Genomic DNA, 18,854 nt, shown 5'->3' on the forward strand with positions numbered 1-18,854 from the left:
CTACTGTAACCATGGTGATAAAATGATAGTTTAATCTGTCATACAGTTGTTTCGGAGATCTTGTCACCAGTATATCCCTCAGAAAGTATAAGTTTGTCTCCTAGACGACCAGCCCAGATTCTTCTGCTGCTGGAAACATTAGATCTATCAGGACAATAGAGCAACAACGTGCAGCTTTATTTTTTAACATCTAGAGATAAACATTTAGTGTGTGTTTTCTGTTAAAGCTTTGATGGAATCATTAACTTTAACGTGAGTTTAAAGTGTATTTTCATAAACACACCAGTTCCATGGAGGACTGTTTTCACGTGTTGGATGTTTGGCTTGTTGCTGCGGATCAGAGTCTTGTGAGCTCTGCTATTATCTGCTATTATCTTATGATTTAATCCGCTGGACGAAAGGTCAAACTTCTGACTCCGTCCTTTTTATAAGCTAAAGGTCAGCAGGTCCACGACGTCGTCCCGCCCACGATTGTTCCAGTATCTCACGGGAACCAGAAGAACTTTCATCCCAGACTCTGAAACTGCTAACTAGTTTTTCTGGAGACCAGATTAAAGGGTCCAGTTTTAACGGTGGACAAACGCGAGGGGGATGCTGGCGGCGTCTGGTGTCTGGTTTCCACTGAAACGTTTCCGTTAGTCACCCTGGACCCTAAAACGGGCCAGAAACCTGAACAAAATCCCAATTATGTGACAAATGCAGAAAAAGAAAGTCCCTCCCGGATAATGAGTTAACGTTATAAGTGCAAATGGGAGGAAGAAGGTCGCTGCTTAGAGAGACAGAATTAGACCTTAAAACTGGTCTATTTCTGCCCCATTCTTGGGTTCTGATTAGAGATTTTTGCATAAAAGATGAGGGAGATTATTGATACCATATTAGGATCCACTTCCTGTCATTGCCGCTCGGCTCGGCCGGTGGAATTAGCTTCACGGTGCAGGTGGAAGCTGCAACAAAACACCACAGCAATACAAAACACAGAACATTTTCCAGAGGAAAAAGACAGAGACATAACAGTGCAGACAAAACTGGACAAGGAACACAACATATCAGACAAGACCACCGAAATAGGACAAGGAATTAAAGCTGCAAGCAGCGATGAACGGCCCTCCACCTTGTGCACGTTCAGGCTGCAGTGGAAGCTTGTATGACTTCATGTAGATTCTTCAGAACTGGACATTTAGCGGATGAAACACCCACGACTCTCTATATCAAACCATTCAAAAGTTATGGCAGAAAGTAGGAACTATCAGATATCGACCAATTAGATGAAAGGGCGGGGCTAATTTGCACCAAATATGTTCAAGGACTCAAAACTGAGTCCGATGACACCCCCCACGAGTCTTTATGTCAAACCATTCAAAGGTTATTGCAGAAAATTGGAAGTATCACATATCCAACAATCAGAAGAAGGGGCGGGGCTAATTTGCACCAATTAAGGTGAAGGAGTCAAAACCGAGTCCAATGACACCACACACGAGTCTCTATGTCAAACCATTCAAAAGTAGTGGCAGAAAATAGGGACTATCAAAGGTGGCGCTAGATTGTCATATCCACTTGTTCAGAATGGAAGCCTGATTAAATGTACAGATTAAATGTACATATTTTGGGTCAAATTGGACAAAGTATGAGCAAGTTACAACAACTTTTAGGTTCATGGCGAGACACCAAAATTTGACTACCTCCAACGTTGACGCCCTTTGATAAAAACTTACAGTTTTCACTGTCAGTCATTGACAATGTCTTACCTATTATCTCACCAACTTTGAGATCAATAAACTGATCTCGCTTGGAGCACAGATGCATACTAGAAGACATGACAATTCCTGGTGCCAACAGGTGGCGCTATAACAATCCTGAATATTCCACCACAGATGGGTTCAGGCTCAGTCTACAATCATGCACATATGTTTTCAACCACATCAAATCATATATTGCTGAATTACAGCCAATTGATGTTTGATGGCGAGGCTTAAAAATGACTTCAAACTTCGCCGGATCACTACGGTCAAGCCCTCTGGTAAAAACTTAAAACCTTCGCAATTTAGCGTCGGCCATGTGTCTAGATTGTACAAACCAAGTTGTGAGCCAATCCGATAAAATCTCTAGGAGGAGTTCGTTAAAGTAAGAGGCCTAGAAATGACCAGAATTCATGAAAAATGACACTTTCTGTTCAAAATGCCGGACTTCCTGTGTAACTTAGAGCATGGGTCCAAGAGACTTTTTTGTAGAGCTTTGTCAGATATAATAGACACATAAAGGTCATTGCTGTAAGTCAAACCCTATTGTGGGACTCTTCAAAAAACATAAAATAGGTGGCGCTATAGAGCCCATTCTTGTGGACTCATGCCTGTCGCCCATAAAATAGGCTATTCATTTCTCGGAAGAATAATAATAATAACTAGACAATTTCCTCACAGAAATTTCGAGAGTGCCACGGCGGGCTGCTGCCCATTTGTGTACATTGTTGCATTTTGCAAGCAATAAAGGTGAAGGACTCAAAACTAAGTCCGATGACACCAAACATGATTCTCTATGTCAAACCATTCAAAAGTTATAGCAGACAATAGGGAAAACCAATCAGAAGAAGGGGCGGGGCTAATTTGCATCAATGAAGGTCAAGAACTTGATACTGAGTCTAATGACACCACCCATGACTCTCTATGCCAAACCATTCAAAAGTTATTGGACTATAACATATCAACCAATCAGAAGAAGGGGCGGGGCTAATTTGTATATATAATATACAAATGTATATATTTATATATACAATAATAATCAGTCAATGACTCAGCAGCTGAGCTCTGGTTGCTAGGGGCAACAAGAACCTCGACATGAGGAACATTTCGGGTTGGCTGTCAGAAAACCCCAGATTTTGCCTTGTGACAAGTTCTCAAATAACTCCGATTTGTGAGAAAACCGTAGCTCCTTGCAGAAAAACAGACATCGTGAGAGACACAGAACCCGACAGATTCTGACGATCTTAATTTATTTCAGATATTCCTTAAAATGTGTTAGTAACGGCAGTGCGAAAACAAAGTGAGATTTAATAAAAAAAAACTTTTGATTACATTGAAGTAAATGGAGACAGAGGCAGGAATTCGCGCTGCTCTAGCGCCCCCCGTTTAAATTTTGTGCATACCCCGCCTGTCAAAGTCACATTTCATGAATCCCAACACCTATGTCTACATTCTGACCAAAAATTATTGGTCTCCTTTTTACGGTTTGGCCGTGAGCTCGAGTTACAAATAAAAATTAAGGTCATTTTTTTTACTGTCTCTCCCACTCTAAAAAATGACAGCTCCACTCTAAATTTGACAAAAAAATGATTTCCAGTCCTCGCTTGAGGGCTCATATTTTGAAAAGTGTACATTTTAGTAAAAAACTGTCTGGTGTTTTGGAGAGAACAGAAGTTTTGCTCCGTTTTGAAGTTTGAATGACATTTCTACGTGCAGGTATGAGAAAGTTAGATGACTCAGAAAAAAGGTGATTTTTTTTTTTTCTTGTTGATGTTTTCCCATCAGCTTTGAATGGCTTTTTTTGGCCGTTTTTTTGGGAATAACTTGAGCGTCCTCAGTTATTCTAGTTGTGATGGTTGGTGTTGGTAAACGGAGTCCAGTGTTGTTCATGTTTAGTGATTTTGAAGCCCTTTTAATGATCCTGTCCAGTCTGTGTAGCGTATGTTTGGATGTATTGCCGAACCATATGGTGATTGATAAACACAAAATATTTTTGATTATGGCAGTGTAGAATTGGACCATTAAATTCTTCCTGATTCTGTATTTTATTTTTTATTTTATTTATGTTTATTTGATATGGACATAGCAATTACATTTGACAAACCAGATATTGTTTAAGTGTTTTAGCACAAGTGCTAATTCGCAACACTTGTCCATAGGCAGCTTTTGAAAAGAATAGAGAGCAATAAAATATTAAGATAACAAGAATGGGAAAAAAAATAAAAATAATAAAATAAATAAATGAAAAATGAAAAAAACAAACAAATAACAAAACAATTGGAAAGGAAATCAAAGAAATACAAACAATGTTCAATTAGGAACATAAAAAGACAAAGCAAGCAACAAGTTAAGAACTATTCATGTGGATTCTGTATTTCCAATCCAATCCACTTTATTTATATAGCACACTTTAAAAAAACAACAGGGTTACCAAAGTAATGCAAAATAAGTGAAGCAAGACATGATAAAATAGTAAAAACTAAAAACAGAGTAAAATAGAACATAAAAGACAAGACAGAGACCACACAACCAAATTTCCTTAGTAGTCTAAGGTGAAAGAGTCTCTGGTCTGATGCTAATGAGTGTTAATTAACCCTAATAAGGTGCTAATGAGTGTTAATTAACCCTAATCAGGTGCTAATGAGTGTTAATTAACCCTAATCAGGTGCAGGAGAGCTGTGACAGCTGCGACAGCGAGACCACGGTGACATCACACCCTTCACAGGACGTGGCCACGCCCCTCGCCCTGGACCAGCCGGCCTTCATCCTGCCGGAGGGGGCGGGGCCTGCAGGGCCGGAAGGGGCGGGGCCTGCAGGGCCGGAGGGGGCGGGGCCTGAGGGGGCGGGGCCTGCAGGGCCCGAGGGGGCGGAGCCTGCAGGGCCCGAGGGGGCGGAGCCTGAGCCGGAGTGTGGGCGGGGTTTAGAGCAGCCCCCGCCCCCCCCAGGAGGGCAGCAGGTCCAGCCTCGTCTCCCGGGTCAAAACCGTCTCTGAGCCAGAGGACCCGCCCGAGACCCCGGGGGGCCCAGACCTGGTCCAGGATCCGGTCCCAGACCCGGTTCCAGAGGGGCTGGAGGACCCCGGGCTCCCCCCCGGGCCTCGGCCGGCCTCTCCGGGTCCGGCCTCCCCGGTCCACGGCGCCCTGAGCAGGGCCCGGCAGAGGCAGCTGAGCCGGACGGGCCCCCAGACCCCCCCAGACCGGCCCCCAGACCGGCCCCCGGACCGGGGACGAGCCCCGGAGACGGGGGGCCGTCCGGCTCCAGCGGTCGGCCTCCCTGCCCTCGTCCCTGCTGCCCCCCAGGGTGGTGTCCTCGGTCCGGATCCAGTTCGACCGCGGCCAGGCCTCCTGCACCCCCCCCAGGTACTCCTACAAGTACACCGCCGAGGCCGGGGAGGGGGCCGGGGACCGGGACCTGGACCTGGACCAGGACCAGGGCCAGGACCAGGTCCAGGACCAGGAGCCTGAGGGACGAAGAGGAAGCTGCCTGTCGACTCTGATCATCCAACCTGGGCCGACCAATCAGCCGCCTGCTGGACCCGGCCCTGCTGGACCCGCCCCCACCAGACCCGCCCCCCCCAGACCCAGAACCGCCCCCCGGCCCCTGACCCGGGCGGCCCAGTCCCTGCAGGGCTCCAGCCCGCCCCCCGACTGGGGCGGCCCGGCCCCGGCCTGGAGCACCCAGAGCGTCCCGGACCTCTGCTCCGGCCAGTCCCGGTGGGGGGGCGGCGGTCCGGGGCGGTACCTGAACCCCAGCCCCCCCGCCGCCCCCCAGCCCTCAGACCCGGGCTCCAGTCCCGGTCTCAGCTCTGCGTCGGGCCAGTTCCCCGCCTTCCCCCCGACCCCCCAGTTCCCCCAGTTCCCCTACGGGGGCCCGGCCCTGCTCCACCACTACTCCAGCCTGGGCAGCCTCCACCAGCCCCCCCCGGGCCCCCGGCACCACCTCAGCCCGGGGGGTCACCTCCACCCTGGAACTCCCACAATGCACCAGCAGGACTACGGCCACCCGCACCAGTCGCCCTACCCGTATCACCACGGTTACCACGGTTACGGCCTGAGCCCGTACCTGCCCTTCCCTCACCCCCCCCCGGGCCCGGAGCACGGCCTCCTCCACCCCCCGACCCCCCCGGGCCTGTTCCCGGGCCCCGGGTCCGGCACCCTGACCCCGGGTCCGGGTCCCGGGCCCAGCCAGAACCCGTCCAGCACCGAGATGCAGCTGAGGAGAGTCCTGCACGACATCAGGGGAACCGTCCAGAGTCTGAACCAGGTCGGTCCCTTCACTTTCTCATTGTTTATGTAAGGGATAACGCCCGACGGGGTGGACATTATCATAAATATATGGACGACGGGGTGGACATTATCATAAATATGTGGACGACGGGGTGGACATTATCATAAATATATGGACGACGGGGTGGACATTAGCATAAATATGTGGACGACGGGGTGGACATTATCATAAATATATGGACGACGGGGTGGACATTAGCATAAATATATGGACGACGGGGGGGACATTATCATAAATATATGGACGACGGGGTGGACATTATCATAAATATATGGACGACGGGGTGGACATTATCATAAATATATGGACGACGGGGTGGACATTATCATAAATATATGGACGACGGGGTGGACATTAGCATAAATATGTGGACGACGGGGGGCGGGAACCGTCCGCTTTGCCTCCGCGTCGTCCATATATTTATGTTAATGTCACCTGGAAGGGCATTATCCGCTTATACCATGGTCACTTAACAAAAAACATAAATATTAAACCAGTTATTCATGCTTTAATGTGTTTTCAGTTGAAATCATTAGTTTTATAACAAGCCACAGCTGAGCGATATGTGTAAATATGTGTAAAATAAACAAGGTTGGCTGCTTTCAATCAGAATTTATTTACACCAGTGTTAAAAGGTGGTAAAGCAACACTTCAAATAAAGTCTGATGGCTCACATACGTAAACAGGGACAGAAATTATATAATGCAAAAAGTTCCAGTCGTGTGTGTGTGTGTGTGTGTGTGTGTGTGTGTGTGTGTGTGTGTGTGTGTGTGTGTGTGTGTGTGTGTGTGTGTGTGTGTGTGTGTGTGTGTGTGTGTGTGTGTGTGTGTGTGTGTGTGTGTGTGTGTGTGTGTGTGTGTGTGTGTGTGTGTGTGTGTGTGTGTGTGTGTGTATGGATGTGTGTGTGTGTGTCGGTAGCTCAGAATTGCCCGGGAATTTATGGTAACCCTTTCTTCTACAGTACAGTATTAACCAGGTAATATCATGGTAATTACACTGTAATTACCTAGTAGTACCTTGTATTTACAAGGTAATTACATGGTAACTACCGGGCAATTTACCCAGTAAGTACTAGGTAATTATTACGTATTTTATTGTACCATGTAATTATGTGTATTTACCATGTAATTACATGGTAAATACCTGGTTGTTTAAACTAAACATTACTAGGTAATTTCAAAGACATTAGATGGGAACTATGAGGGAAATTACAGGTATTTACTAGGTTAATATTGGTAACTTCCAGTCAATTTACCATGTAATTACTCTGAAATTACATTAATTATTTCTAAGTAAGTACCAGGTAATTACTAAGTATTTTTCTGCAAACTACCAGGAAATTATAACCTATATTTGAGGTAGTTACCAGCTAATTACACTTCAATGACCATGTAGTTACCTTGTATTTACTCTACATTTCATGGATAACTACCGGGTATTTACCCATTCATTACTGATTGATGTATTATCAATGGATTGGTGCAGGTACCCCCGAGGGTGTAAATGACTCTATTGACCTTGTAATTAACCTGATAGTTACCATGTTTTACCTGGTAATCCAGGTACTTACCTTGTAGTTACTTGCCCAGTAATTCTATTTCCTAAGTATTTACCCAATAAGTACAGACATTTTTACTTTTACTCAGTAATTAAAGTGAAACTGGACTGTAAAAGAAAGCGTGTGTTGTTTCCATAATATTACCTGGTAATTGTAGATTATAATTATAAAGATTTGAACAATTGGCGTCTGATAATTACCTCCCCTTTACCCTGCAATTAGAAAGTTGGACCAAACCCCCTCACACACACCCCCTCACACACACCCCCTCACACACACCCCCTCACACACACACCCTCACACACACCCCCTCACACACACCCCCTCACACACACCCCCTCACATACACCCCCTCACACACACCCCCTCACACACACCCCCTCACACACACCCCCTCACACACACCCCCTCACACACACCCCCTCACACACACACCCTCACACACTCCCTCACATACACCCCCTCACACACACCCCCTCACACACACACCCTCACATATACCTGCTCACACACACCCCCTCACATATACCCCCTCACACACACCCCCTCACACACACCCCCTCACACACACCCCCTCACACACACCCCCTCACACACACCCCCTCACACACACCCCCTCACACACACCCCCTCACACACACCCCCTCACATATACCCCCTCACACACACCCCCTCACACACACCCCCTCACATATACCTGCTCACACACACCCCCTCACACACACCCCCTCACATATACCTGCTCACACACACCCCCTCACATATACCTGCTCACACACACCCCCTCACACACACCCCCTCACATATACCTCCTCACACACACCCCCTCACACACACCCCCTCACACACACCCCCTCACATATACCTGCTCACACACACCCCCTCACACACACCCCCTCACATATACCCCCTCACACACACCCCCTCACACACACCCCCTCACACACACCACCACCTTGTAACAAATACACCAAAACGTGCTACAGCAGACCTGTAGGGTCACGATCCTGGAGGAGGGCGGTTGCTGAGCGTCCAGGTGAAGCATGAGTCGGTACATTTGTGTCAGGGAACAGACGTCCTGGAGCCCCGTCACATCCTTACTCAGTTGTTTCCAATCAGTAAACTGGTTTTTGCTGATAAATTGATTGATGGGCAGTTTAAGGTCCATGTTGAGACTTTAATCCTTCCTGTCATCGAACTGTCGTTGAAAACGGGGAGGAAGTGGTTTAGTAGTGACTTTGTTGTCTTCACCTGCAGAACCGAGTCGACGCTCCGGACAGGTTTGAGGACCAGGGAGGAGCTGCCTCCAGTCCCCAGGTAGGTCCCTGCTGGTCCCTGCTGGTCCCTGCTGGTCCCTGCTGGTCCCTGCTGGTCCCTGCTGGTCCCTGCTGGTCCCTGCTGGTCCCTGCTGGTCCCTGCAGGTCCCTGCAGGTCCCTGCTGGTCCCTGACCAGCAGAAGGGATTATTGTGCTTCACGTTGTTGCCTAACTGTTTCACCGTTCTCGTCAGTCTCTGGCAGAGTTCCAGCTGAAGAGGCGGAGCCTCAACATGTTCCGTAGTCAGATGATGGAGCTGGAGCTGTCAATCATGCGGCAGCAGGCGCTGGTCTACCGGCACCTGAGTCCCGCCGACAGGTGAGTCTGAGTCCCGCCCACAGGTGAGTCTGAGTCCCGACAGGTGAGTCTGAGTCCCGCCGACAGGTGAGTCGCCGCGGTGACGCCCAGGTTAGGGCTGGGCGATATGGCAAAAAAAGTGATCACAATTTTTTTTCCCATATTGAATGATCTCGATTTTTAATCACGATTTTTTAAATCAGAAGATCCCCCCTCCCTTCTGGAATAAAATAGAAAGAAACCAGAGATTAGTTTTTTTTTCATTAACAAATAAAGCAAATAGCATGTTTTAACAAGAGCCATATAGAAAATGGCACAACAAACAGGTAGTTTTAAGCAGTTTAAAAAAGTTTCAAGTAGTTTTAGCAGACAAAAAAAATGATCATTTAAAATGTAAACCAACCAAAAAAGTGAAAGTGAGTGAACTGTAAAACCTGCAGAACTGTGAACAAAAACAGAATATCAAGCCACTAATATTGTTCACTCAAAATCTTAACAAGAATATTTGTCTTATTTCTAGTTAAAATGTCTTATTTTAGTAAAAAAAATCTCATTACACTTAAAACAAGACTCATCACTGGAAAAAACATCAATTTTCACCTGTTTCAAGTAGATTTTCACTTAAAATAAGTAGAAAAATCTGCCAGTGGAACAAGATTTTTTTGCTTGTAATAAGAAGATAAATCTTGTTCCACTGGCTGATTTTTCTACTTATTTCAAGTGAATATTTACTTGAAACAGATGAAAATTGTCAAATAAGTTATTTTTCTGCTGTTATTTTTCTGATGATGGGGGGGGGGGGGATTTTGATTTTGATGGACAGCTTTAAGCTGAGGCCTCAGACCTGCTGGTGTCCGGGATCCCCCTCAGCTCCTTGTATTCCCCAAATCCTTGAATACTTCTCCTCCTCTCCACTTTTAAAGAAAGATTAAAATATCTTCTTCTTTCGCGTTCTTTGTATTGCTTTCTGGCACACTCTCGACTCCCGGGACCTCCGTAAACTGATTTATGGTTCCGCGTTACACCAACGCAGACCCTACGCCGTATGGTACGCTGCGTTTCCTACGGCGTAGGCCTTGCGACGATTTAGCGCGGAACCATAAATCAGGCTTTACGAGTGAACGTCTCACGAGGGGCAGTCGCGTTGCGACGCCACTATCGCAAGGAGAGAACAGAGTACTGTGAGCTCATGAGAAGTCCCGGTACGCTAGAGGCTAACATTGAGAAGTGGGGGTACTCCGTACCGGTGCGTACCGGCCCACTTAAAGCACTGCCTAAAGCCTGAATTATGGTTCCGCCTTAAATCGACGCAGAGCTCTGCGTTGTTGTAACGCGGAGCAATAAATCAGCCTTCACCCGGTACATACATAGGTTCCTCTAAACATCTGTCCCTTCTACAGTTTTAACTAAAATAAAATGTGCTCCTATGGTCATGCAACTTGCCGCGGCATGTCATGCGATGATCAATTAATGTAGACAGCGCGATGCCAGGAAAGCGGGTTGTGATTGGTTGTCGTGCACTTTGCTGCAGCATGTTTTGCACGTGATCGAGAAAGTAGACCCACAGCTGATCACCGTGATCGAACTTAATTTGATCGCGATCACAAATCGAGATCGTATAATCGCCCAGCCCTAGCCCAGGTCATCCGGACCAGAAGGTTTCCTCCTCCGTGAAATTGATTGTGTGTGTGTGTGTGTGTGTGTGTGTGTGTGTGTGTGTGTGTGTGTGTGTGTGTGTGTGTGTGTGTGTGTGTGTGTGTGTGTGTGTGTGTGTGTGTGTGTGTGTGTGTGTGTGTGTGTGTGTGTGTGTGTGTGTGTGTGTGTGTGTGTGTGTGTGTGTGTGTGTGTGTATATATATATGGTATATATGTGTGTGTGTGTGTGTGTGTGTGTGTGTGTGTGTGTATTCATGTGTGTGTGTGTGTGTGTGTGTGTGTGTGTTAACATGTGTGTGTGTGTGTGTGTATTCATGTGTGTGTGTGTGTGTGTGTGTGTGTATTAACGTGTGTGTGTGTGTGTGTTTGTGTATTAACATGTGTGTGTGTGTGTGTGTGTGTATTCATGTGTGTGTGTGTGTGTGTGTGTGTGTGTGTGTGTATTAACGTGTGTGTGTGTGTGTGTGTGTGTATTCATGTGTGTGTGTGTGTGTATTCATGTGTGTGTGTGTGTGTATTCATGTGTGTGTGTGTGTATTCATGTGTGTGTGTGTATTAACATGTGTGTGTGTGTGTGTGTGTGTGTGTGTGTGTATTCATGTGTGTGTGTGTGTGTGTGTGTGTGTGTGTGTGTGTGTGTGTGTGTATTCATGTGTGTGTGTGTGTGTGTGTGTGTGTATTAACATGTGTGTGTGTGTGTGTGTATTCATGTGTGTGTGTGTGTGTGTGTGTGTGTGTGTGTGTATTCATGTGTGTGTGTGTGTGTGTGTGTATTAACATGTGTGTGTGTGTGTGTATTCATGTGTGTGTGTGTGTGTGTGTGTGTGTGTGTGTGTGTGTGTGTGTATTCATGTGTGTGTGTGTGTGTGTGTGTGTGTGTGTGTGTGTGTGTATTCATGTGTGTGTGTGTGTGTGTGTGTGTGTGTGTGTGTGTGTGTATTAACGTGTGTGTGTGTGTGTGTGTATTCATGTGTGTGTGTGTGTGTGTGTGTGTGTGTATTAACGTGTGTGTGTGTGTTGCAGGATGGAGGCGGAGCATCTCCAGTCCCTCAGGTCGGCGGTGAGGGAGGAGCTGCAGGAGCTGGAGCAGCAGGTGGAGGACCGGCTGGTGGAGCTGACTCGCCTCCCCCGCCGCAGGGTAGGGAACACACACCACACAGGGGGTGCTGGTTCAGTTAGTAAAGAGTTAATAATAACCGTCTTACAATAATTATTAATAATGAATAAAGAAGATGACTTATTCAAATGAAAATAACTATCAGCAAAATCAGCTGTAAGAAAGGCTTCCCATGTTCACATAAGACTGTGGCCCAACAACACACACACACATACACACACACACACACAAATATATATACACACACACACACACGCCTGATGTGGTTTCTGACTTGGTGGTTCTGCTGTCGTCCTCAGGGTCTCCATAGAGGCAGCAGTGTGGACAGTTGGTGTTCCTCATCTGCACTGAGAAACATTGACCCGGTGAGCACACACACACACACACACACACACACACACACACACACACACACACACACACCTCAAGCTTGAAGTAAAGCCTGAATTATGGTTCTGCGTCAAACCAACGCCCTGCCTACTCCGTCACCGTGACGCCGTCGTGAACCTTCGGACTTCTCCGTCACTCCATTTCTCCACGGTGCAGTTCCCCCCGTGACCGCTAATTCACGATCTTTTCCTGAATGGTTTATCCGACTTTTCCGGTCACAGTGAATCAAAGAGATAAGGACAACTATTGTGCAAAAAACCAAAACAAAAACAAAAGAATCACACATACACGAAGAAAAGAGCGCTGAAAGTTCACGACTGCTTCAAACTGGAAATGCGTTGGTACCAAGTGAACCAATCACAGCCCTCTCGTCTGCGTTTGGTCTGCGTCGCCTCGACGCGTAGTTACAATTTGTTGGAGGTGGCGTCAGTGACGGCGTGAGTGACGGCGTCAGTGGCGGCTTGTGGTACCGCCGTAGGCACGGCGTCGTTTTGACGCAGAACCATAACTCAAGCTTAACACTGCTCATCGGCGTACAACCTGTCCTCCGTTCCTTCCTTCCAGATGTCGGAGCTCATCAGAGAGCAGCTCTTCCTCCAATCAGAGCTGGGCTACGACCGCTCCGCCGCCCCGTCCACCGACCCCTCCAGCCGCTCCTCCAGCCCCGTCAGAGGAGGTGCAGCCGGCCAGCAGAAGCCAGGAGTGTACCGAGCCTCCATCAGCATCACGCCTGCCCCCCCCCTCCCGACCCGACATGCAAACGCAGGAGGAAGAGGAGAGGGGAGGAGTCTGTGAAGGAGAGGGAGGAGGAGAAGAAGCCCCGGAGGAGGAAGGAGCAGCAGTACGATTCAAAGCAGAGAACTTCCAGCAGCTTATTAGAGAGGTAACAGCAACTTCCACGTGTTAGAGTTGGTACAAAGTACAAAATAAAAAGTAATAATCACACTTCTCGAGCCAAAAATAATGCATTTTGTTTTAGAGATATTCAGGACCAGTTTGTTATTTTTCACCCTGCTAGAAACCCTCTCTAGATCTTGATTCACAACGGTTTCTAGTTCATTTATAGTTGAGTTAGTGCTGTACCGTGTTGTGTCATCAGCATACAGAACTACAGTGGAATTTTGTATTATGAGAGGTAGATCATTTGTGTAAATAGAGTAAAGTAAAGGGCCAAGGCAGTTCCCTTGTGGAACAATGTTGAGGGGAGAGGGGGGGGGGGGGGGGGGGGTCTGTGAAGGACATAAGGCAGAAAGAGAGAACTTCCAGCAGCTTATTAGAGAGGTAACAGCAACTTCCAGATGTTAGATTTGGTACAAAGTACAAAATAAACAGCAAAAACCCTGAATGTCCCTGCTAGCTTCAGACTGAAGCGTCTCTGCCGAGGCTCCGCCCACAGATTCAGGTGTTTCATCCAGATTGGGTGAAGAGATGGACTCGTGCGAATGCATCAGTACATCTTGAAATAATCTGCTGAGTTGGAGTGAATCAGTCGTCCTGCTATATTTATGTTTATACTTGTTTCAATATCAACTTTTAAAATTTGTAGGGCATTCAGTTCCCTTCCCTACCTACCTACCTACCTACCTACCTACTCACCTACCCACCTACCTACCTACCTACCTACCTACCCACCCACCTACCTACCTACCTACCTACCTACCTACCTACCTACCTACCTAACTACCTACTTACCCACCTACCTACCTACCTACCTACCTACTTACCCACCTACCTACCTACCTACCTACTTACCCACCTACCTACCTACCTACCTACCTACCTACCTACTTACCCACCTACCTACCTACCTACTTACCCACCTACCTACCTACCTACCTACCTACCTACCTACCTACCTACTTACCCACCTACCTACCTACCTACCTACCTACCTACCCACCTAGCTACCTACCTACCTACCTACCTACTTACCCACCTACCTACCTACCTACCTACCTACCTACCTACCTACCTACCCACCTAGCTACCTACCTACCCACCTAGCTACCTACCTACTCACCTACCTACCCACCTACCTACTCACCTACCTACCTACCTACCTACCTACCTACCTACCTACCTACCCACCCACCTACCTACCTACCTACCTACCTACCTACCTACCTACCTACCTACCTACCCACCTACCTACCCACCTACCTACCTACCTACCTACCTACCTACCTACCTACCTACCTACCTACCTACTTACCCACCTACCTACCTACCTACTTACCCACCTACCTACCTACCTACTCACCTACCTACCTACCTACCTACCCACCTACCTACTCACCTACCTACCTACCTACCCACCTACCCACCTACCCACCTACCTACCTACCCACCTACCTACCTAACTACCTACTCACCTACCTACCTACCTACCTACCTACCCACCTACCTACCTACCCACCTACCTACCTACCTACCCACCCACCCACCCACCCACCCACCTACCTACCTACCTACCTACCCACCCACCTACCTACCTACCTACCTACCTACCTACCTACCTACCTACCTACTTACCCACCTACCTACCTACCTACTTACCCACCTACCTACCTACCTACCTACCTACCTACCTACCTACCCACCTACCTACCTACCTACTCACCTACCTACCTACCTACCTACCCACCTACCTACTCACCTACCTACCTACCTACCCACCTACCCACCTACCCACCTACCTACCTACCCACCTACCTACCTAACTACCTACTCACCTACCTACCTACCTACCCACCTACCTACCTACCTACCTACCCACCTACCTACCTACCTACCTACCTACCTACCTACCTACCTACCTACCTACCTACCTACCTACCTACCTACCTACCTACCCAACTACCCACCTACCCACCTACCTACCTACCTACCTACCTACCTACCTACCTACCTACCTACCTACCTACCTACCTACCTACCTACCTACCCACCTACCTACCTACCTACCTACCTACCTACCCAACTACCCACCTACCCACCTACCTACCTACCTACCTACCTACTGTTGAGGAATTTACCAAACCATTTCAGAAGTCCGCTTTGTGGTATATGAGTTTTATTCAGCCGGCGGTGAGCGGATCTACACAAACCAGAGTCTGGTTGATATGCCGACCCCGAGAGATTTTACAACAGGGTTTTTATACAAGAAGCCTGTGATCTTCCAATTCGGGACTACCCCCTGGGTCAGGAAGTCCATGTATGGTCTTCGTCTCTGCAGGGGCTGAAAGTCAAATCCACTTCCACGGTGCCTGTCTCAGCAGGGATTCAAGACGCCGGAACTTGTGTGAGACAATAGGTCACAAACGAAAATCACCCCATGGGGTGCTCTAGTGTTCCAAGTCTGTTTGAGGCAACTTCCAAGGTGTGATAGGAAGTTGAAGCTACCTCAAAGGTGTTGAGTCCAGTTCAAAGCCTCGCAGGGGGTAGGAGGCTGGAGCAATCCACAAGGCGGCGTTGTCCCTGTAGGGGCCACGTGCTGTTGGAATGCTTCATCACTACCTACCTACCTACCTACCTACTCACCTACTTCCTTAACTACCTCCCTACCTACTCATCTATTTCCCTAACTACCTACCTCCCTACCTACTTCCCTAACTACTTACCTCGCGTTTTTTCTTCCTCTGGCTCTCTGGTTGCATTGTCAAACAGCAGTTACACTTATTTGCAGCCCGTATAACAGTAGTTCCATCCCACAGCGAGGATCACCATCTGAGACACTGTCCCAGCCGCTAAGGCGGCTGCATGACCATGACTCGAACCATCCCGGGACTTGGCCCATCCTAATGGTTCGGTGATCAGTCACTGCGGGCCCCTCACTAGCTGACCCTTGCACACATGGCCAGGGAAACATCCTCTCATTGTCATAGTGATGGGAGGTAAAACCCTCGCCAGGTGGCAACATCAGCATTACACATTTCCACAGTTTACGAGTAATATAAAATTAATAAAATCATAGTGAGCATGCAATCAGATATACTGGTGAATTATAAGGTTAATATCACAACACATCAAACCATGCCTATTCTGTTCACACAGCTAGTTACTGTTGGATGGTTCTAGGGAAGATTCCCTGGTACGCTAATGAGGAGTAATCTTCTTAATTCTTCTTTCTTCGGGTGTCAGGGGTAGACTACCCTGACACCTGTTCGACCCGCCCAGGGGATTATTCTGTCCCTTTGTTGAGGGCTCAGGTCTGATGTCCGCTGCTGCGCCAGATCCAGTCGGATCTGGGGTACTGATCTTTGTGGCGGGTCGGTTGGGACCCACTGCTACCAGTGACACCTCGTGTCACCTTTCCCGTGGAGTCGAGCGGCGTGGGAGGTCCGTTTTGGGTCCTGCCCACCTCGGTTCCAAGCACTTGCTTCTGATGACTCTCAGGAGAACCCACTCCGCCTGTGGGGTTGGTACCTCCCGCCTCTGGAGTCTCTGACCTCCCACCTCCGACCGGGGTCTGCAGTCTTCAGTCCGGTAACTTTCTCCTGGCTGGCTCGCCAATTGTAGAGAATCCTTTCGGGACCCCCACATAAACTAAGTTTTTCCTATAAATCTAACACCTTCATCCATGGACTTAAAGAAAAACACAGGAGTCAGGTTTCGGCTGGTGTTCCGTTCAAATACTGTGCAGGCCTTTATTGCTAGAATTACAATCAGTACTAAACACAGGAGAGCCGGCTTCCCGGTGACCGACTCTGAAAACTTGTAGATTTTCATTCTTCTTTTATACTGTTCAAAAAAGCAGGGGCCGCCCTCAAGCTTCATCAGTCTTTCTCCGTTATGCGCAATCTGTCTCATTTACGCTCCATCAGACAGTTTCTGCCTTCAATTCAAACCCAAACAGGCCCCATATCTATGACATCACTGGTATATGTGTACAATTTTAGAGCATACATGTGACTTTTTCTGTTCCCATCTGTTGACATCTGGCCCCGCATGTGTATGCCTTCTCAGAGAGTGTCTGTCATATTCCCTTCCTCTGGCTCCAATGGTTGCATTGTCAAAAGCAGCCACACCTACTTCTCCTCATACTGCGGCCTCATAGTCATACATTTCTGCGCTCATCTTTATCCGCGCTACAGCTTGTTTGGGACCTTCTGCGTGTGTGTGCTTCTCAGAGGCAATCTGCCCCGCGAGAGAAACACACTCATTCCGTCCCCCTCCTTCCCTCAGCCAAGTGCCAGGGAGATAAAGACACACACCCACATACGCATACATACTCTGTGTTTCTTTTTTCTCCCTCAGTTTAAAGTTCTTATACAGATCATTCTGGAATGAAAAGTTTTCCATGTTAGATTCCAACCAAATGATTATATACAGTATATATATAAAAACACCAATTCCTCTACACTACCTCCTTCCCTACCTACTTCCCTAACTACCTACCTACCTACCTACTCTCCACCCTACCTACCTACCTACCTACCTACCTACCTACCTACCTACCTACCTACCTACCTACCTACCTACCTACCTCCCTACCTACTTCCCTCTCTATTCCCTTCCCCCCCTACCGACCTACTCACCTCTCCCACCTTCTGATGCTTTCCAGATACGAGAGAGCGTCGCGCAGGAGGTCCGGCGGGAGATCTACAACGAGCTGCTGGCCGCCGCGTCGCCGCGGGGATCCCCGCTTCCCAGCAAGCACCAGCCTTTGTAGTCACGACGACGCGGGAGACGCAGCCCTTCGTTCTCCAGCGTCAGTAACCGACGCAGCCCTTCCTTCTCCAGCGTCAGTAACCGACGCAGCCCTTCCTTCTCCAGCGCCAGTAACCGACGCAGCCCTTCGTTCTCCAGCGCCAGTAACCGACGCAGCCCTTCCTTCTCCAGCGTCAGTAACCGACGCAGCCCTTCGTTCTCCAGCGCCAGTAACCGACGCAGCCCTTCCTTCTCCAGCGCCAGTAACCGCAGCCTGAATGTCGCCGCTGTCTGAAACACTGTAGATCTGAACACCACTGAGGAACTCTAACACTGGACGTCTCCAACACTGATCACAAACCCAGACCTTCCGTTGGTTCCTGGACGGTTCCTGGACGGTTCCTGGACGGTTCCTGGACGGTTCCTGGACGGTTCCTGGACGGTTCCTGGACCCTCCCTGAGGTTCTGGTCATGGGCCGGGCCGTACCAGCTCCCGCCACCGATGACACTACCTGTACTACGAGTCATGGCGGCAGCGCGGTTATCGAACCCTGACCGTCCGGTTACATCACCACTACTAATCTCAGTCTGAGATGTGATAACAAAAACCAGCACCCGTTAAACGTAGCGTGTCTCAAACTGTGTCTGGTTATGGCGAGAGAACGTGAAAAGATCAAGTAAAATCAAAACAAGTTGTGCCGTTAATCTGCTGGTTTTTGTCCAATCAATGATCTGGTTTGTCCAATCAATGAATCAGTGGTTTTTCTTACTTTTTACTGTCAAAGTTTGAAGTCTCTTTGTGCCTGAAATCCTCAAATATCATTAACTTGATTTGGTTTGTGCCGTTCA

At 48.1% G+C, this 18,854-nt stretch overlaps 1 protein-coding gene across 1 annotated transcript in view; it reads left to right on the plus strand.

Annotated features, from left to right (window-relative positions):
* The window catches only part of itprid2 (ITPR interacting domain containing 2), a 74,542-nt gene that overhangs the window by 51,895 nt on the left and 3,793 nt on the right, over positions 1–18,854 (plus strand). Inside the window, 10 exon segments of the mRNA XM_061724264.1 lie at positions 4,402–4,665; positions 4,667–4,969; positions 4,971–5,999; positions 8,839–8,898; positions 9,091–9,215; positions 11,873–11,987; positions 12,266–12,331; positions 12,921–13,091; positions 13,093–13,239; positions 17,920–18,854. The exon segment at positions 17,920–18,854 is cut by the window's right edge and continues 3,793 nt beyond it. Coding sequence (XP_061580248.1) covers positions 4,402–4,665; positions 4,667–4,969; positions 4,971–5,999; positions 8,839–8,898; positions 9,091–9,215; positions 11,873–11,987; positions 12,266–12,331; positions 12,921–13,091; positions 13,093–13,239; positions 17,920–18,027 — 2,388 coding nt within the window. The 3' untranslated portion in view covers positions 18,028–18,854.

Source organism: Cololabis saira, chromosome 6 (genome assembly GCF_033807715.1).
Source record: "Cololabis saira isolate AMF1-May2022 chromosome 6, fColSai1.1, whole genome shotgun sequence".
In the NCBI taxonomy this organism is placed as follows: Eukaryota; Metazoa; Chordata; class Actinopteri; order Beloniformes; family Belonidae; genus Cololabis; species Cololabis saira.